Source organism: Melopsittacus undulatus, chromosome Z, assembly GCF_012275295.1.
Source record: "Melopsittacus undulatus isolate bMelUnd1 chromosome Z, bMelUnd1.mat.Z, whole genome shotgun sequence".
Classification (NCBI taxonomy): domain Eukaryota; kingdom Metazoa; phylum Chordata; class Aves; order Psittaciformes; family Psittaculidae; genus Melopsittacus; species Melopsittacus undulatus.
In genome coordinates this window covers 24,820,519-24,842,124 of record NC_047557.1, presented here as the reverse complement: position 1 = coordinate 24,842,124, position 21,606 = coordinate 24,820,519, and the positions used below count along the sequence as shown (strand labels likewise).

Below are 21,606 nucleotides of genomic sequence, written 5' to 3'. Positions count from 1 at the left end.
GATTTGGGATAAATTGGAAGTATGGCTGTTAGGGGTGGGGAGGGTTACCAGTGGGAAACGCACTGAGGCAAGATTCATACCTCTATACCTGCAGTTACTGCAGAGGACTACAGTCATGTACAGATTACAGTGTACCTAGGACACCCTAAGCTGAGGCAGAAGAATTTATTGTTTAAAAGTGTAACCAAGTGACGTCTCAAAACCTGCACACGTATTTTTTTCCCTTTAAAACTGTCTCAGGGTAAGCATTTACCAGAAGAAAAAGCAGTTCCCTAATCACTGCCCTCCCTAAGCTGAAGAAAAGGATAAGATCCCTACTCTTCAACAGTAAATTAACTATACTATTTGCTCATGCAGCTTTTCCCATATATTAAAGAAATCAAAGATGGTCATTCATAACCTAACCTATGCAAACATATATAAACTTCTTATGGCATTACTGATGTTGGGGTGTGAAAACAGGGACAAGAATACAGTGTGGGGGATTGCTGGTGGGAGTCTCAGCTCTGAAGTATATTTTGTTATCCACAGAAAAATCCCAAAATAAGTCAGTTTATCAGCTTGATGTGGGTTGCTTTGGCAGGATGACATAATATGAGGGATCTGGGGTTTGGGTTTTTTTTGCTGCTTGGATTTCCCTGTAACAAAGCCTGAGCCTGCAGACTCCTGTTTTCGGGAGAGGGAAGGGCAAATTTGCCATTAGCTTTTAATAATTTTTATGTATGTATTCAGAGTCCCTGTTAGGTAAGAGGGAAGGAAATATGGAGACTCAAAGTAAGATCAGCCCCAAGCCTTGCAGTGACAGCACTGCCCCTATGCTGCCCACCAGCCACATGGAGTCATGTCACCACACTACGAGCTCCCATGCAGCGAATGCAAACCCAGCAATTAAGTGAAGATAAAGCACATTATAGGGGAAAAGCCAAATGTTTACAAGTGCAGAGGTAACCAAAGACATCTCCACTCAGAGCACCACTGCTCAGGCACAGGTGTGAGAGCTGATCACCTCTTGCATTTTACCTTAAAAGTCAATGAAGCATTGAGTGTTTTTAATTTAGGATTGCCCAATAAAAGGCTTGAAGCTGCTAAATGAGAAACTGAATTGTGGTAGTAAATTCAGGAAGCTCCTGAGTTAGGGAAGAAAGTATCAGACCATATTCCATCCATGAAAGAAGCAGAGGAAAAGACCCAGTATGTTTCACACCATTCACCATAATCCACTGTTATTCAACCAGTTAGCACCATGACCTCCAAACCATCAATTGCTTATGCTGAATCAGCAGAAATGGAATGAAACCCACCACCTCCTGATCACAGCTCTGTAAGGGAGGCTGAACCAACAACCTGCCTGGACTAAAGCAAAGAGTTAAAAGGGCTGTAGGTCGTATTTGTCATGGTGTTTCATCTCCTCAATACTGTCCAGTGGGATCTGCACATCCCACTGCACAGACAAGCCCTTGGGGGAGCAGGCAGCAGGAGCTTCAGAGGAGCTAAGGCTGAGCAAGAAGCAAAAGGTGAAGGAGGATGCAGCAAGCGGTGAATTTCAGGTAGCTTTATGGGTTGTACAGTAGTAGAGTATGGGTCATCTGTGTTGTGGAAGGAACCAAAACTGAAACCCACTAATTTCCTTCACCATCACACCAGACACACTGAGGACTGGAGCTAAACATGAGTTAGACCCTTATTCTGAAAGAAGTGCTTTCATCTTCTTTCTTGCATTTGAGTGATTATACTGCATTTGTTGAGCTTAAATATTCTTCTAATGTTCGCATCCTGTATATGAACAGCAGCATCGGTCTTGGCTGTAAGGTCTGGAAAGAAAAATCTGACAGAAAGGGAGCCCAGCTATCCCTCTGGCCTCTCAGGTCCAGCCAGCATGTTCTTACCTCACATTGCCAGGGCAGAGGTGTAAAGTTCTCAGATCCTCACCCACCCTAGCAGAGGTAAGGGATCACGGTGTGTTTGTGAAACAGTGAAACACTTCTCAATGGGAGGCACGAGAATCTCATAGTGAGCACCATTTAATGGAAGAGATTTATGCTTCCAGGAAAATCAGCTGCCACTTGATCACTGAAAAGCTGGGGGGGTTGTGTATTTTTCTGTCGTAATCTGTTAGGTGTCTACTATTCCCACATGCCAGCCCTGGTAGCACAGGAGATGAGCTGACCACCAAATCTAACAAAACACTGAAATCTTCATTCCTTTGAAGTTACTCCCTCTCCAGCTCAACAGCAACTTAGCACTCGAACTCAATTTTTCTTCCCTGGCATATTGCAATATAGCAATCCCCCTTGCTTGAACTTCCAGCAGCCAAGCATCTTAGATGTCGTGCTGGCATTTGGCCATATAGGTTACAGGAAGCACTATACCGCAGACAGCAAAAGCAGTTCAGACTGTCAGGGTTTCCATTAGAAACCCCCCCCCCCTTCTTTTTCCTTTCTACCCCAAGAATTCAGAATTTTGGCATCAGAAAAGAAGAACTCTGAGCTGAATCCAAGAGGAAATACGCTTTTTGGAAAATGCATGCTCTGCATTTTAGAAAGACAAACAAGAAGCTTCCTCGCCTTCAAGGGCAAAACCACTCTCTGTGCTCTCCTACTGCCTGAGCAACACAGCTGAGTAACAGCTTCCATTGCCCATGGGCAGCATCTTGAGCTCACAAGGTGCTTTCTTCCTTGCTCACCAGTTCAGCCCTTTCTCAGACAAAATGCCTTTTTACAGCATGCTACTACCTACAACAGAACATTCTGCACTCCTGTGCAACTACCATGATCTATCACATCATGCTCTGACCATCAAAGAGTATTAGCAGCTTTGTGCACTCCCCCCACCCCTCTTCTACTTTTTCTCTCCTCTCCAAGGAGAGGCCTGGCTGACCTCCCGCTTCCTTCTCAGCTTCCTCCTTCGCAGCTCCCAGTGGCCTCCTTACCTTCCAGCAGCCTGGAGCCATGCAGCACCCGCACCACGAGCCCACCCTGAGCAGCTGGATCCTACTTCATACACCCCCACAAGCAGCTCCAATCCTCTTCCCCTGCAGATGGTTCCCATCACATGCTGCTCAGGCCACCCTCCTAATCACACAGCCTCAATAATGGACATGATGACCCGTAAGTGTAGCATGCTGAACTGCTTCTTAGTGCAAAAGATGTAAAACAAACTCTTCCAGCAGCAAAGACAGACTGCTATAGACACAGCTGCCTTCCAACTGGGCTTCACTTCTTCATCATAGAAAACTGTGGAGAAGTTTCCTTACATTTGAAGGTAAAGCTGCCTTGCTGGAACTGAGCTATTATCCAGGTGCTGCAGCAGTTTCTGATAGAGGAACCCTCGAAAGTGCCACAGCAGGGGACAGGAGAAGACACGAACAATAAAGAAATCATGGAAAAGACAGAGGAATGAATACAGGGGAGCTTGTGAGATACCTGGAAAGAGAAAGCACTGCGGGAGAGACTCCACTGCTTGCGGCTGAGCACAAGAGCCAGGGGAAAAAGCCAGCTGAGCCATCCTCCAGAAGTGCTGGAGGAGAAACTGCTGGGGTGACAGCAGGAAGCTTCAACCTGCAGTATCTGGGCCCTAGCAGACACTGTGTCAAAGTGGCTCAGGGAACCTAAGTCCAGGCCCACGTGCACCAGCCTTTGAGGACAGAAACCACTGCTTTGTCTGAGTGGACATATACCTGTCAAAGGCATAACCGCCAGAAACACAGCCTGCTAAGCCTCACAACAGCAAAATGCAGCCAAACCAGAGACACCCCTCAGCACGTGACTGGGACACAGCCATCGGACTAATGCAACCAGATTTCCGCATGTTTGGGTTGTTGGGGTTTCTTATGCTTCTGTCCAAAACCCATTTAGGCAAGCTCCATTTGAGCTAGGAGACAGTGGACTGTGAGCAGAGAAAGTGGTGAGAAATGGGTGACTCATGAGAGGCCTTCCAGATGAAGCCATCACCATTCTGGAAAGACTTCAGAGGAGAGGAGCTATTTTATCCCCTTCCAGCAAACCTGCCTGGCAAAGCAACCCCACTCCAGCACAGCAGAGCAGGAGTAACAGAAATGAAACATACCAGCACCCTTTCAGCTCTGCTCTCCCCAGAGCCATTCCAGGCACATGGCAGTGTAGCTTCTCACAGGGAAACAAACACAGGTGCCAGCTCTGCCCAGCCATGTTCTTACAGGTTAAAAGAAGATGCCAACAAAAGCTGTTTATGATAAACTTCACAGGGTAAACTGTGTCAGAAACAGATGCTTAACCTGTTTCTGGCCCTGTCCTAAGCTTCCCACTTTAAGAACAGGCCTTGTTTATATTATTTAGCGCCAAAGTAAAGTACCCAAGCCCAGTAAGGCTTGTAAACATATATGCAACTATCCTATATATACCAATACCAAGATTAGTCAATATAGGATCACCACTTATTTACTACCTATAACTAGGTGATTACTGTGAAAATTTACTTTCAATCGGTTCTTATCAGCTACCATACAATAACATGCTGCCTCTTCTAGTCTCCGCATTTCACGTTATTTACAGACTGTAAAAATAGAATACTTTCCCCCCAAAAGACGTTCAAATTAAAGTCTGCCTGGTCTTCTTTCTGCTGGGTAGTAATTATCTATTTAATTACATGGCTCCATTCTTCGCACTCTCTCTACTGCGGAGAAAAGATGCTTTTTCAGATTAAATGATCCTCAGATATCTCAAAAACTAGGGCTACTGATTACCATTTCTACAGCTTCAGAATGAATGGCACTGCAGTCTGAAAATGTGTGATAAATGAATTACAGGAGTTTAAACAAGAGCCATATTTTTCCCTTTATGGCTTTGTATTTCTAATTTTATCTCAAAACATAACTCCTTTATGCACCAGACATGTATATGTCTCCTTCCTGATGACCTAAATGAGAGTCTGCACATTTGTCTGAGGACTGTAACAGAAGAGATGCTGCTTTCTGTTCTGCAATTTCACTGTAGGCATTATCCAGGTCACAACCAGTACTGCTAGACTGAAAAGATATATCCGGTGTTTGTTATTGCTTTTTCAGTATGAATTCCTGGAATTAATTAACTTGTTGTATGTTTTTAATTATATTAAATCTCCACTACAAAGATATAGAGACTTTAAATGAGATTAAGTCTGCAAGATTCTGAGTTCCTGTAGATGATTTTGCCATAGATGCATCTCATCTTTGAAAATTAGATGTTTGACATATTTGCAAATATTGTACTGTATAGGCTGATAAAATGATTGTGTGAATTCTTCTCTACTCTTATTAAAACACAACTGTTCACATTTGAAAGAATGATCTTATGGTTAATGTGACTAAGTCAGGGTTCTATCTATTTATCTGGATCAGGGCATTAGTCTATCATAATGCCTGAATGGATTAACCATACTGTAAGAACTGTCCCTCCTGAACAACTTCCTTAAGCAGTTTCCAAAACTTGGGAACTGAGAAAGTTGAAATTAACAGCCGTGATAATTAACTGCTGGAAAATAATTTCAACAAAGTAAGCAGATGCTCTAATGCTACTGACACAAATGTACCAGTGGACCCTGTAAAATTCATCTTGAGACAATGAGTTGCTAGACACAAGACACCTGGCTGCAAATACTGGCAGGTGTACTTCCCATAGCAACAGTTTCAGTAACATGACCTTTGTATTACCCAGTTTCATGCTGTGACATTTATCTGAATTGAAAGAAGGCAAGTACTCCTATCCTCAGTACAGCTCAAAAAGGACTGGTCCATTACCTGACACATAAGAAATGCGTTATGGACCACGTTGTTCCTTCTTGAGGTCACAAGTCTCATTACCGATAGAACTGGTTTGATACCAAAACAGAATTTGCATACATATTCTCACCACTACATGCTGTTGCAAACAGAAACCTACTTTCTGCTAATCTTGATGTTAGACTAGATATTTTGAGATGGTGTCAGAGTTGTAAGTAAAGTTATCTTTTCAATAGACCCAACTCCATCATCCCAAACACATACTGATGCTGGTAACCAATCTCTCCCCTTCAACAGAAAAGAAGTAATGTCACCTCCTGAAAAACAGGATTCATGGATTATTTCTGAAGTACAGGGCAAAGAAAGCAATAAGCTAAAATCTTCCACTGGCTAAATCTGCACTGCAAGCTACTTTCCTGTTGCACTGGTTCTGGCAAATTCTGTAAATCAGGCATGACTACAGCAAACCTGGTAATTTTTATCTAAAGGATATTCATCTGCTAATTGTATATCATCATACAAGCAAATTTAGTGACTTACTTCTGCCCCAGAAGCACAAACCTTACATTGTGGGTGACATGAAATAAGCAGTACACTTTTATACTCAAGATGCATGAAGTGGAGGATGGTGACAGCCACTGTGCTAGTATTTCAGGAGCCAGTGTCAGCTGGTCCCTAGCCCATACTGCTGGCTCTGGAGGGCTGCAGCAAGCAGCAAATTCAGTTTTAGCCTACATCCCCATGTGTGCTTTGATTAATTTAGGTTTCAACTACGAAAATGAAACCAACCAGCTTCATAAAGGTTTTAACACCTGTCATTACCTCCTGACTAGCCGCCACAGACATATTTGATCACCTCAGTGGAGATCAGGAGGGGAAAAGCCGGATTCACATTTTGAGCAAACAAGTTAAATCTTTTTTGCAACAATTTTTGTTGCAACAAAATTATTTTCATGAATTGAAAACATCTGCTTAAGAGGACAACCAAGAGGGAAAAAGAAGGCGGCCCTGGCCATTCCCTTCCTCCTCATAAGTATCTGAGGGCTGCCAGAGGTAGATCAAAAAGAAGACTTCTCTTCCGGATGACCACACATGTACAGCACACAAGGGGAAAACCTGCATATAGGACAGGTTCTCCCTGCGGCTCACTGGCATGTACAGAAAGCCAAGTACTTCTCTAACTTGGGCTATCCAGCAGTGGTTTACTAACAGTCATTTAATCTCTGTTAAATCCATGGGTTTAAGCAGAAACACCAAATCTCTAGAACCAATTCATCTTTTCTGGCAAAGCACAGCTGATTCTTGGACAGTGGGAAGAGAAGCTCAGTGAGCTGTGTAACTGCAGCTGAACAATATGCTGACTACAGGAAGAGTTGATCATTAAGGTGTTCCTTGTCAAGCTCACAGCCTTGAAGGGTGCTGCTTAGAGGAAACACTGGAGAACTGGGTGTGTGACTGCAGTCTGTTCTTATCCCTGGGGTGGTTATTTGTGCTGACCACAGCCACAAAGCCTCTGAGACCCTGAAAGAACTGCCTTCAGTCCACAGAAAAGAACTAGAGAGAGGGATACAGACTGCCTCAATGTATTAGCTTTGTTCTCTGCTGGTAACAAAAGAGAGAAGTTTTTGTTACTGAAAAAAATTCAGAGGGAAAAAACTAAGTGGCAAACAAAAGCAACACTGGTCAGCTCATTTTGGCACACATCAGGCTGCAACTATGCTGCCAATGTCAATGTATTACATGCTGTGTAGCTATAAATTTCAGTTTTGTTTGAATAAACAACCAGTGTATAGAACTGCTCTGGGTCTAATGCCATCTATCTGTAGACAGGGCAGAATCAGTACATTTCTTTAGCTGAATGGCCCCAAAATTAAAAACTTTTGTTGCTCTCAACATACACGTACCTGCAATCCCTTGTAGCAGCCCACAGACATTAAAAATGCTTTTCTTCATAATACTCTGCACACACATAGTAAAGACAGACACAAATGCCACAGCACAGAGAATCATAATTCCCATGGCTAGGAAAATAGCAGTTGCCTGCCAGAACCCACTGGCAATCTCATTGAAGTTTTCGGCGTAAGGACCACAAAGTGTGTCTCGTCTAGAAAACTGCATGTGGGAGATTCTGGTGCAGCGCCCGTAGATGCCCAGAGTCGGACGGTAAGGTTCCTGTGACCCCCCTGTTCCGTTGTCTGCATCCTCAGAGCTTGAAGGCTTTGCTTTGCCAATCAGCCAGTCTGCGCTCATGAAAGCTATGAGCTCTGCAGAAGCCACCACAATACTCAGGAGAGTCCACAGCATTGACCGACACGTTACAATGACATGACACATATTGATGTCCAGTGCCTGTGATCAGTGCAGCTGACAGTCTTAAAATCCAGGTAAAAGGGGAGGAAAAATTTAAGTTAAAAAAGAAAAAAAGGACCCTAAGAAAATCCCAGTAGCTGTTCTCCCTGCTTTTTCAGCTGTCTCAGAGATGCCAAGATGATGCTTCTCAGAAGAAAAAGTAAACAGCCCCAAGTTTTGCAAGCAGTGCAGTTATTTGTTCTCTCTGTTCCTCTTTTTTTCTTTCTGGGATGCTGAGCTCTGAAGTACACTCTTCTTTCTTAATATTCATACTGGCACATGATGTTGCAGGCTGGTGGTGGAGGCTGAAAGGACTGCCCACTGTCTGACATCACACACCTACAAGAAAAAATGAGACAACACATCAGTAGTGAGAAAAAGTCTTCATTTCCACCCCCACAAAGAGGCAAGATCTAGTGCAGATCCACGTCAAAATGCAATCGCTCTAACAAGGGCTGATTAAGGAGAGCCTGCTGGAAACCTCCTGGGTTTGTCCCAGCAGAGTGATTAACCTTTGGCTGCCCAGCAGTACTTACAGTATCTGCTCTGCCCCATCCCACTGTGGGTGTTTGCCAAGCACTTCTCAAGCAAAGGTCTCAGTCACACCCAGTGGTCCCACCCACTCCTACCAGCACACCATCATCTTCCTCTGGTAGAAATCACTGAGGTTGCTGGCAGTTACACTCAGCAAAATACTTGTACATGTTTAAGCAGTTTCACAGACACACAGCTCCTGCCTTCAGCTTGGGAAGGCAACACGTCACACCTCTGTGACGGAAACCAGGCACAGCTCCTCGGGCTGTGGGCACCTGAGTGCAAAGGGCAATGAAGGAACCTTGTTCCAACCTTCCAACCTTTTACTGACTGCAGATGAGCCAGCACCATCCTCAAGAGGTTGCAAACAGGACTACAGCTGAGACAGCCCACCCTGCTGTGTGGTGACACAGCCCATCGCATTGAAGCCTGAGTTTTGCGGGAACAGTGATTCCCCGAGTTCTGTATCCAGGTTTGCACCACTGATTCAGAAAAGCATTCTGCCTGCAGGTATGTCACACAACTCATCTTGAACTGATGCTACCACCACCAGCCTCTGGAGACTTAACACCACTGTAAACAGGAATCTGCGGAAAAACACCCCAGCTGCTACCAAGTGGCCAAGAGCCCCAGTAAGAGAGGCTGCCAGTCAGCCTGGAGCTTCCTGACTCCTCTGAGTTCCCCCCTTCCCAGGGCTTTACCCAAGTCTTTATGCTGCCTTTGAACAGTAGCTCATGATATTCCCAGAGTTACACTTATCTTAATGCAAGAGGCAATCAGAGATCAGTGTACATTGAACTTGTACCCAAATACTGGCCTCAAAATAACAAATCACAGAATCCCAGAATCCCAAGGGTTGGAAGGGACCTCAAAAGATCAGGGTAACCTAGAGTACATCACACAGGAACTTGTCCAGGCGGGCCTTGAATAACTCCAGCATAGGAGACTCCACAACCTCCCTGGGCAACCTGTTCCAGTGCTCTGTCACTCTCACAGTAAAGAAGTTCTTCCTGATGTTAACATGGAACCTCCTATGCTCCAGTTTACACCCATTGACCTTTGTCCTATCACTGGATATCACTGAAAAAAACCTAGCTCTATCATCCTGACACCCACCCTTTGCATATTTGTAAACATGGGTCATAGCACATGCCTCTGTGTTTGAACTGAAATTCTGTCACCTGAAGGCAAGGGTGGGAGCAGGAAGTACCCTAATGTTACTCCCTCTGTGATGAGAACATAGCACTTCCGAGTTTTCCTCACAAAAAAACAAAATACCAACATTGAACTGGAGCCAAGAGAACCGAGAACCAGATCTGGACCTCACTGCTGCCAAGCACAAAGGTGTCAGCAGATGCCAGGAAAACAGGCATTCCCAATTTTTTTTCAGCTTTGTCATGGGTTTGGTATTTAATTTCTTAGGGGTCTAGAGCCCAGTGGTTGAATCCTAGTCCCACAGAATGTGAAACAAAACACACACCCACAACTTCAACACATTCAGAATTTCATCCAGCACTTTCTACTCCCTCCTGTAGTAGTTGTAGTGAATCATTCTCAAGATATTATCCATATTTTTCTCCCTTGTCTAGATCTGCAGACTCCTTTGGTATTAGAAAACACACAGACTCAAGCTGCTCTGCAACAACTGAATTTTGTCACTCTTAGCTCAATATAATGGCATTGCTTTGAAAAAGCCAAACCATATTTAGTTGTACTTTTAGCCATATTGAGATAACAGTTCCGCTCAGTTTCCATTTTGGGGAGGAAAATGTGAACCTGACAGACTGCTGACTTGCATACACCCTTTGTAATAACAGAGAGATGAAACATCAACCTGCCAAAAAAAAAAGTTAATTCTCTCAGTATTTCCACTTTAAATAACAAATGGAATGTAGGAAATGTCCACTGCAAACCTACATTCTTCTAACATCATCACAATTGAAGAGAATTTAAGAGAAAATGTCTTGAATTTTTTAAGAGAAATTCCAAATCTGTGGAGTCGGAATCTGTATTTCTGTGCTAGTACCACACCCATATGAACTCCTCATCTTTGTACTTCATTTTTATTTTAATTAAGGTGCAAGAGACATAGGACTTGAACACACATCATAGCTGTTACTGCTTACTCTGTACCTGCTGAACAGAAAACGCTGTTTATTGAATACAGATGAGAACAAAGTTTGTATTTACCTAGGTAGGTGGAAACTGCAGATGAACACTGGCAGCTATAAAGACATGGCACTGATAAAAAATATGGGGTGCTATATTAGAATCAGAAGAAAAGACCAAACCATGAGCTTCTTTTCCATATGAAATGCATACCCATGCATAAATTACAGTAACATTTTAAAACAGAGTATCTTCAGAAAATTCACTGCATAAGCAAAACAGCCTGTCTAAAGATGGTGTGGAGGTCATGTCAAATCTCAGGACTTCACTGGAACACATACTTTCCTGTTTTGAAACACAGGGAAAATTCATAGCACTGAAAAGTTAGTCAATGTCATCAATAACTACATTTCAACAGATTATATCTCACTTTCCAATGAAACCTTCGCAATTCAGCTTTTGCCAGGTAACTCGTAACTTATGATACAAAATGTATCTCCAGAGCAATGTACTTTCATTCATGGGTGAACTGTTTAAATTTATTCTTGCGCTAGTGATGCCTTTGCATGGGAGTGCAACTCACCTACAACTCCTTTTTGTGAGTAGATGATAGACATAAACATATGAAGTAGGATGGCAAGACCAAAAGAGGGCAGGGGCCACACAAATGTAACTCCTTCTCATGAGCAGACAGAAATAGAAAAAGTAGTATGGCACACCGATGAAAGGAGGGGCAGGGCCATTCCTTAGTTGTAAGACTTAGCAAGGAAAGACTGCAGGTAAAGTACTGAAGATAAGTTACAGTTCAGTCACACTTGTGTAGTTACTCTTTTCTTTCCAACACGCTCTACACCTCAAGTTTCCAAACGATTCTATCCAATTCTCAAGCAACTCCAACAGCATGTGGATGGAAGCCTTTCCAGATAGATAACTGCACTTTATTCCAGCACTCTGTTTGCCCTGCTTCTTCCATTTTTGCTCAACAAACTCAAGCTAGGCCCTTGCTAGCTTGAAAACCCTTAACAAGTTTCTTCCATGACAGAACTCTATGCTCTTCACAACACGACACTCAATATCTGCTTCTGACTGACTGTCAAAATATTTGCTTTGACAGCCCAAATTCAAAATATATGATGGTTCTTTAACCCCTTTGGTATTAACTCATTCAAAATAATTCTTTCTGAGGAAGCACACAAAAAGTAAGCTTGCCCCTTAGTCATTCGGGCCTCCCCCTATTCAATTGTTCAGGTGTGGAAGAAGGTCATCTGTGCTGTGGAAGTGGGCGCCCCAAGAGAAAAGCAGCCCCGCATACAAGCACTCACATAAGCTGCACACCACAGCAGCTCCCCAGTGTGAGGGTCTCAGCAGTACCATCCCACCCAACCATCGCTCCCCAGACACACAGCTTTTGAAAAGGTCAAAACTACACATTCAGCCTTATTTACTCTGCTTCCTGAATCATGCTCATGGGCAGGCTCTGCCTCAAGTGAAGACTAACACAGTGAAAAGACATCAGTGGGAATATCAGATCCTCACTGCATTCAGAGAGAATAAACTGAATCCCTGGATGCAAAAATCTTTTGGTTGTTTACTCTAAGAAAACAAACCATCTTAAAATATCAGCAAAACTTTCTTCCTCTTTGACAGAGAAATTTTGACAGCCAGATACTCTGTCTCAAGTTATATTTTCACATTTCTAACTAATACTATTCAGCTGTTATCTTTTCCTACACAACACTGCTATATGCCAGGTAAATATATAACATCTATTTTTCTGAACTAGATAAAGAAACATACTTGCCTCCATTTTGCTTACACTGCTAAACCCAGGAAGTCAGAAGTTGAATAAAATGATAATATTTAAATTAACATTTTGATATTAGATATGTTGAACTGCAGGGTTTTCCTTTGGCATATCAGGCAGATAGGAAGAAGCAGCTGCAAAGTTCAAATCTGAGTCAGTCATATACCACAGCTGTTTATTTTAAAAAGGTGTCCTACAAGCAATGTACAAGAGACCTGTAAGTACTTTCCAGAACAATGTTAGGGCCAGTCCTTCATGCTCCTCTCATGGTTTGACTGAAGTTGGGCTCAGGCTAAACCCTATAATTCAGTTTTTGTCCTTTCCAGCCTTGTTCTGTCAGCTCAAGACTGAGAATAAATCATATTTCGATAAGTGGCTTTTGGCTTGTCTTAAACAAACAGTTGAATAGAAGGCCACACAGACTGCTGAAATGGTCCCAATTTGTAAAATAAATCCAGGCACAATTAGACATCTTCTTCTAAAGCTTGCTACAGTCCAAAGTACAACTACACAGAGGAGTTTCTAAACTTTGTTTACAATACACAAGCTTGAGCATCTCATAACCCAAAATGTGCAAATCTTAAAGGCCTGGGTTCTGCTTTCTCTGAAACACTGTTCATTAGCAGTTATAAACACTGTGAAAATGCTTTGAACTGGAAGAGTGGAAGTGGTTCTTATTTATGTTGATGCTTGCAGACTCACTATTTAAAACAGAAAGAGGCTCACACAGTAAGACTCAATTACCTCAAGCTGACTCCCACCCAGGTCGACATGAGCTCCCACTTTATCCATCTTCCATCCTTAGCTATTGCTGGACAAGCAAGCAAGTTAACTGTGAGCTCACCCTGCTTATCATAGCAAAGCAGCCACCAAACCATGGAGGCAGAAGGAAGAATGCTTGGACAGTGTGGGATAGGCATTAGAGAGTATTCATTTTCTGGGGGAGTGATAACTGCGAGTAAATAAACTTCTCCTCCCACTTGGTCCCCTCACAGGAGGTGCATTCTCTCAGAAGCTGCTGTTCAGAAAGAGAAGGCAAGCTATTGCTGACTTCCACGCAATTTTCAAAATAGTGGACCAGACACCAAGCAGCATTTCTCAGGAGATGGCACCAATCCATCTTGCTAAAGGTTCACCTCTGCATTTCTATTCCCAACACAAGTGACTTGCAAATGTAAGAAAAAGTATGTTAATCACCTTTCCCTGTCACAAGAGAACAGGGACAAGGATTAGTACTTAAAGAAAGACAAGTTGTTCCAAAAGATTTGGAGTAAGCTTTCTCTTAGACCACAAGGTGCTCTGCTGGTACTAGTTTCTGAGTACAAACTCACCACAGGAAGCACCTGGACTGAGAGAGGGACACTTGGACACTTTAGTGTGTCTTTGTTTTGTTTTTTAAATGCAACACATTTCAAAGTAATCAAAAATATTCAGGGTCAGATAACAAAAGAGGAGAAGTTGCTTTAAAGCTGAATTGATTGCACAGATTCAGACAAACATCAGGGAATAAGCAAAAGATACCGTCCCCTCCATCCACCTTCATATTTTCATCAAATTTCCTACTGAAACAACATTCCAGAGAAGAGCTTTTTACTTAAAGAAGAGAAAGCAAAGCTTTGATTAGTCATCACTTTTGAATTAAAGGAGAGCAAACATTTGCATATCTCATAAATATTTAAACGCTATAAACTTGCACAGGCATATTAATGAGTGCATTATTGTGACAAGCTGTTGAAAACATGCCATACTCTGTTCATAGACAGATGCATTTCAATTGTAAAAGGAATGTAGAGTTACAGTGCGTCATGTCTTGATCCTGTTAGCACAATGTAAAATGTGAAGTACAACTGAAACATCTTGCAAAATAGTTAAAGCTCACTCAATTATTCTAATCAGATCCCTATTTTCTTGCCATTTCTTTGCCATTTCCATTCATTTGAATGATGCCCCGTTTACTTCAGCCTTTTCATACCAAAGGCAGAGCTTTTAAATGTAAAATCCTAAATTAAACTATCCTTCATGTGTCCTAATGCCCAATTTCTATGTATGCCTACAGATAAAAAATACAAAAACACATGGCCCCCATGCTGACTGTCACTGTTTTCCTGAGGTTGTGTGAGATGGTTATTCCATCTTATCTTGCAAGTGGGCTTTTTCTATCATGCTATGGAAAAAGTTATCTAATTACAGGTGGATTTGTTTCTAGAATACATCACTGTGAATGAAAGGAATATAAAACTTATTTCCAAGTTTTTTTTTAAAAAAGCAGTTGAAATGTACTACTCTCTTTCTGACCTCATTAAAAGACATGGCAAAACTCCCACTGCCTTTAACGGGGCCAATACCTCACTGAAATATCACTAGAAGAATGAGAGTTTCCAAATTTTCAGACCAACTGCAGGGGAGGTTTAAACACGGGATTCATTTCCCTCTTCCCTCATCCAGACAAAACTTTACTTATTGCCCCCCCACTAAGAGGAGATCAAGCTAACTCGGATTTCCAGCATCTCCTCTGAACTGCAAGTTCTCAAGCAGGAGATTTGTTTCATTGCTCCGTATTTACTGACTTACAAAATTCCTTAAACTTACAACCATTATGTTGTGTTTTGAAAACTTACTTGAGATCTTTTGCAATTCCAAAATTTATTAAAACCTACAAGGTTCAGAAAAAAGCTAATGTGTAGTATTTCTATTGTTGCTATCTCAAGAGAAAATTACACATCACATCAAAAATCATCACTAAGGGAGCAATCTTGGCTACAATTAGTGATGGCTTAACTGCTCAGGAATTTACCAACTGGGAGTGGAATAATGAGTTTCCTTTCCTACTTCAATTCCTCACTCGCTCACAGAAGTCTCAATCTTCAGGAGTCTCACCTGAAGCCCCCTTTCTCGGAGACCTACAATATCACCTCTGTCAAGAGGACACAGATGTTCATTGTGTTGCAATTACTTCTAACAACTGAAACTAAAGCTTCTAAAGCGCTTCTGTGAGAGAGAAAGAATGTTTAGGAGGAAAATGGGAAACCAAAAAGTACTACTAATATTTGGTAGCAAACAAATCCTTGCTATTTTTATACGAAGGCTTTTTACTTTAAAAGGAAGCTCAACTTTAGCAGTTGAAATAGTTAATAGTGTGTGCTTGAGCTGAAGCATCAGCCCAGAAAAACGTGGAATATGATCTTGCTGTAAAAAGCAATTTACTCCCATGAGTTCATCATGACAGATTTGGAACTGCTTTTAATAATTTATGAATATTGTGTTAAGATATTTATTATACTAATATATTGGTTATTGTTTAATATGAAGCTGGTGAGAAAAATAGGCAGGAAAGGAAAGAATGACTCAGTTATGCCACTTCTCGGCAAACTCTGGAGAATTGCTTACTAAAAAGACAATACTAAGACAGGAAAAGCCCCACAAACACAGCAGATCAAAGATGCAAGGACTGTTACGGACTGTTAAGAAGGAGCAGTCTCCCAAACTGAAGGGAAGAGAAGCTGTTTTGGACAAACAAGCTTAAGAAAAAGGCACCTATCGCATCTGTCTGTTGAAATTAGGTCAACATAGGACACCCTACTCTGACCCTCATTTGCCTTAGGCAAAGCAGAAACCCTGGCAAACAGCCTTGGTTCCTTGTACAAAGAAAACACTGCTTAGTTAATTCTCAAAAGGAAACTGTGCCATATCTGCTTTCACAATTGTGGCTGCATTAGCAGAGCAACCACAGAGGTTATGGATCTGCAACCTGTCTGAACTGTCTGAACACTCCGGTGTTCATTTTTCTCCTGAAGCAAGACCTATGGCTGTGCACCTGAGGACTGCCCTCTGTGAGCAGGAAGGACCCAGTGATATTTGCACTGTTGCTCACCACCTATGTCTGTAAACAACCTTCTACATCAGTCATTCCCTTCATAGAGCCACCAGTTACCAAGTCGCCTCACAAGTATTGACTGCTCTCCAGCTTCATGATTTGTAACGTTCCCTCAGCACAGAAAGGACACACTTTTCACAGAACAGGATGCACTTTGGATCCAGGCCAGAAAGCTCCAGAAACTACCCAGCTACAAGATCAGTAACAGATAACATAGAGAACCTATTGTATTTCAGAACATATGTATTAATTTCTGCTCCTCTTAATTGAAACTGAAAGTGAAACATCCTTCAAAAATAATACAGATGAGCAGCTCAGCACAGTAACACACACAAACATGGTTGTCAGGAACACCTTTATTAAACAAACACTGGCTTTTCATTGTATTGGAGATAAGGAGAACCAACTCAAGGTAACTGAAAATGGTTGTGATGGATCAGAGCTGCCATGTTCCCATACTGGAAATGTGTGTAGATATTGGAAATATCTGGGCACAATGTACAACAGTAAATTTGAAAAAAAGTGCAATATCTCTGTGAACATCTAATGAACATGAGCTTCAAATGCTGTTAATGGCTAACCATCTAATCATGGCCCTGAGAAAAGAACTGAACTGGGATGTTTCTTATACTGCATATTTCATTCATTATAAGTACAGGTATGCTGTGTTCAGTCAGGATCCCAAAACTTTAAAATGAAAACTCACTGCAAAGAGCTTGGAAAAATCTAGACTAATAATTCAAATTCTGGAAACCCCATTTAGAACAAGAAACAGAGAGATGATTAATTTTAGCAACTGGATTGTATTCTAAAGACAAGATTGGACATACTTCTACAAGCTGAGCCACGTACAAAATTCTGGCCCAACTAGGTATTGATAGCAGTCCTTTTCTATTCTTAAAATGTATACAACTGTGAAAATTAATAACCAATACAAATTTTTAAAAGCTGAAAAAAGCTAGAGGCAAAAACCATCTGTAGTTTTGTCAGCTTCGCTTTCACTGAAACCACTCTATCACCCTTCTGCTACTAATGTCCTGCAGTTTGTGTCACAGCAGCACTTAATGGTGCAAACTAAAACTGGACCTGTGCCAGCTGCTTTTCTTGTCATCCTTCAGACACAAACCTCAGCTATTCCTCTGTCACTTTCACTCTCCAGCCCTAACATGCTGGCTGCAAAAGTACTTCTTCTCTACCAAGTATGATCATAGACAAATGATACCAAATGAAATTACTGTATCTCCAAAAGTAATTTTGATTTTCCTGGTCACTGAGGAAAAAAAATATTAAACTGTATTTTTTTCCTACAATATTCACTGTTGAAAATGGTAATTCCCGTAACAGCATGCCACAGAAACTTGTCCACTGTATCAGGAAATAGAAATTCACCTGCAAAGAAACAAAGCCACCTCTAGAACTAGTCTTTTCTACTTGTACTTCAGAGAAGAACATAACTTCAGTCATGATACCTAGAGGGGACGATTCTGCCCATATCCACATCTTATTGAAAAGAATGAAGCATTAAGACAATAATAAATATTCAGCTGGTCCCAAAAGGCTATAGGGAGTGGACTTACTTCAGGACAGACAGACAGCCTTTTCAGGTCTTGGGTTGGTACATTTTCTTTTAAGCTTTCACTGACATTAATCCTTTGAAAGAAAACGCAGTCTACAAGCTAGCAATATGTTGATCGTACTATTGCCAAAAGGTAGAAAGTTCTTGATTATGTTTTCCCCACTGGGAAATACAAATAAATCAAAATCAAACCTATATACCTGAAGATCTCGCAATAGCTAGATAGAAATCTATTACTAAGAAAATGTCACTGCATACTATTAGCTTTAAGAAAATCTATCTGCTTTTTAGGCTCCAAACATAATTGGATTTTTAATAAGGTATTTAAATATATGATTACCTATTACATCTCCTTGTCACATTTCAAGCTCTATATAAATAGAACTTTCTTAAAACAGAACTTCAGTGCAGAATTAAAAATACAGTGTACATACACAGTCCAAGAAACAGTTTCATTAACTATGATACAGCTTGCTGTTTCACAGAATAGTAGAATGGTTAGGGTTGAAAAGGATCTTAAGATCATCTAGTTCCAATTCCTCTGCCACGACCAAGGACACCTCCCACTAGACCAGATTGCTCAAGTCCCTGGCTTTGAACGCTGTCAGGGATGGAGCATTCACAGCTTTCTTGGGCAACCTATTCCAGTGCCTCACCTCACAAGTAAAGAATTTCCTCCTTATATCCAATCTAAAATTCCCCTGTTTAAGCTTAAGCCCATTACCCCTTATCCTGTTGCTGCAGTCCCTGATGAAAAATCCCTCTCCAGCATCTTTGTAGGCCCCCTTCAGATACTGGAAGGCTGCTATGAGGTCTCCACACAGCCTTCTCCAGGCTGAACAGCCCCAACTTTCTCAGCCTTTCTTCGTATGAGAGATGCTCCAGCCCCTCATCGTCCTCACAGCCCTCCTTTGGAATTGTTCCAAAACAATTCTAAACACTGCACTGCATTATGCAAATTGATAATGGCTATTGTTAGCATTAGTTGGTTTTTTAACATATGTGGTTTCATATTTAAATTTTATCTTCCATTCCTTAATAAATGCTACCCTAAAAAGCCAACTCATCTCGAAATTAAACAGATCTGCATAAATCATCATCAGCATTATAAAATGAAACAAAAATATGGTCATGCAGACCAGACATTTATTTAAACATTTGTCAGAATTTTACTCAGAATCTCATGAATTACAAAAAGGTCTTCTAGTTTGACAGCTTAAGCTGTGCACAGTGCCACCATTCACATGCACTCCTCTTTGCAGTACCTTCCTCAAACATAGAATCATAGAATCAATGAGGCTGGAAAAGACAGACAGGAACAAACTTACCAGTTTATGTAGCTGCACACTTATCTCTACCTCAAGTGGACAGAACTTGCTCTTCTGCCAGCCTCTGGCTATTTGGTAATGTTAAGACTACAAAACTAGTAAGTCAGCAAAGTAATCAAATACTAAAACCATTTGAGCCTAAAACGGAATATACTCAGAAAACCAGTATTTTCTGTTTGTTTGTTTGGTTTATTTATTTTTTTTGTGGGTGTTTTTTTTTGTTCGCTTGTTTGTGGGTTTTTTTTGCGGGGGTGGGTGGTGGTGAGTTTTTTGGTTGGTTGGTTTTGGAGGGCATTGTGGTGTTCTTTTTGTTTGGTTTTGGTGGGGTTTCTTTTTGTTCTGTTTGCTTGTTTGGAGGTGTTTTGGTCTGCTTTTTATTTTTGCTTTTTTCAAAATGCTCTCTCACTCTTGAGTGGTTATGAGACTGGTCCAAAGTATTAAGGGAGAGAAAAGAAAGAGAAAAATCAAAACAGACTACCTAAATGCAGAGATGACAAAAACATGCAGGTAGAGAGCAAAATGCCAATGCCAGAATTTTTTCAGCTAGTTTCCTTTGCGCACAGAGTTTTGTTCTTAATGAAGCACTTTTTAATGCTTTCCAATAACTCCTACTACTCATTTCTAAGCTTCAGACCTCTGATAATGCATTAAAATCTTGCTATTTGACACAGTTAAAATTTTATCTTGTGCATACATATATACGTATAAAATACAAAATGCTTGGAAACTTTCCTTACAAAATAATTTTCCATTCTTCCCAAATAAAAGTTGAATCAGGAGCTTTATCTATTTTTCATTATATCGGAGAAAAGATTAAGGGAGCCTAGAATTCTTTTCATTTTAGAGTTAACCAGTAAAGATACCTATACAAAAAGCTGAACTTCAAACATTACCATCATCTCAAAGCACTGAGTTAAAAAAAAAAGTCTGTTACAAATTCAGCAATCCACTGAACAAATCAAAGTGGAATCAAAACAGCTTCAACGCACATCCAGTACCCTGACATTCTGCAGGCACAGCTGTATGAGTAGTGTCTGAAACACATGGATGAGATCATCAATTTAGCACCTATTGCAAATTGGCACAGCAGGCTCCCATTTCTTATCTATCTGACAGGGAATACAATTCTACATGAAACTGGACATAAAATTCATTACTCTGTGTTCAGTGAATACATCTTTAGAAAAGTAAGGGGGTTATTTCTTTCGTGGTATTGTTTTTCTTTTAAAGTTTAATTCGTTGTCTACAGTAACAGCTGACAGATCAGTTTAATGTTTTGTGCAGGAGAAATTCCAAAATTACACTGGTTGGTGTACACTACAGTTTCTGCAGTAGGGTAAACTAGAGCTTTCCATGGCAGAAAACAAAACACAAACATGTTGAATGGGCCATTTCAGTCCTTGCTCCTGGAATATCTTTTGTCTGTGTATTCTCTGAGCTGTCAGGGTGGCACAGGAGTAAGACACTCAAAAAGCTCTCAAAGTTTTTTGGTGGAGTCCAGTCCACTTGCAGCACAGACAAAACATGCCAAAGATTTAACTGGACTGACACATCATTTGGATAATGATCTCATCTGAACTGAAGCTGTGAAAATATCAAGTGACTTGAGATGACAAAATTTCTGTTGCAAATTCCATATTCTTCTGTAGCTCCCCTAGAAAGAGGGCTTTGATCCATTCTGTCCTCCAGGACAGAAATGAGAGACTCTTAAAGCAGACTCTCCTGGGGATGTGCCCAGAGGCCTGTTGGCACACATGTGCAGCTATGTCAGAGCTGCTGGCAGTGCTGTGGCAACCTCTTGGCAGCAGGCTGTCCTCTCCAAAATGTAATTTGTGCCCTGTGTCGTTGTTGGTTCTGCTCTTGTAGGGCCAAGATCCATCTCAGTTTCTCACTTTCATATTTGGAAAAACTTACCATGTAACACTTTAATAGTGCAAGTGTTGCCACTGACTTAATTGCTGGTGGCATCTTCACTTCTGGTGATGCCTGCTTTGCTATTGAGTCTTCTCGCAGCAATATTTTAAGATGCTATCTGAGTAGTTCTGAATAGAGCACTAGAAAACACATCTTTCACCAAAATACACAGGCTTACCTTCTCTGGACTGGAAGACACCTACACAAATTGCTGCAGGAGATGAACTGCAGTTATGTTCTTTCATGTTCAAGGAGTGTGTCATTGACTACAAGAACATTCCCATTTTGTTTACTGCACTTGTTTTTCACTACAATCAAAATCTGCTATCCTATTTAGAGAAGGAAATATAAAAGGCAGAAGATACTAGATTGACAAGTCATGCT

General features: G+C 41.2%; 1 protein-coding gene across 3 annotated transcripts in view; it reads right to left on the bottom strand.

The window, feature by feature from the left end:
* The window catches only part of LHFPL2 (LHFPL tetraspan subfamily member 2), a 126,033-nt gene that overhangs the window by 6,962 nt on the left and 97,465 nt on the right, over positions 1–21,606 (bottom strand). For all 3 annotated transcript variants that reach the window (XM_034072763.1, XM_034072761.1, XM_034072764.1), the window contains one exon: positions 7,639–8,422. In XM_034072763.1, the coding sequence (XP_033928654.1) occupies positions 7,639–8,068 (430 nt within the window). In that variant the 5' untranslated portion in view covers positions 8,069–8,422. The remainder of the gene's footprint in view (positions 1–7,638; positions 8,423–21,606) is intronic.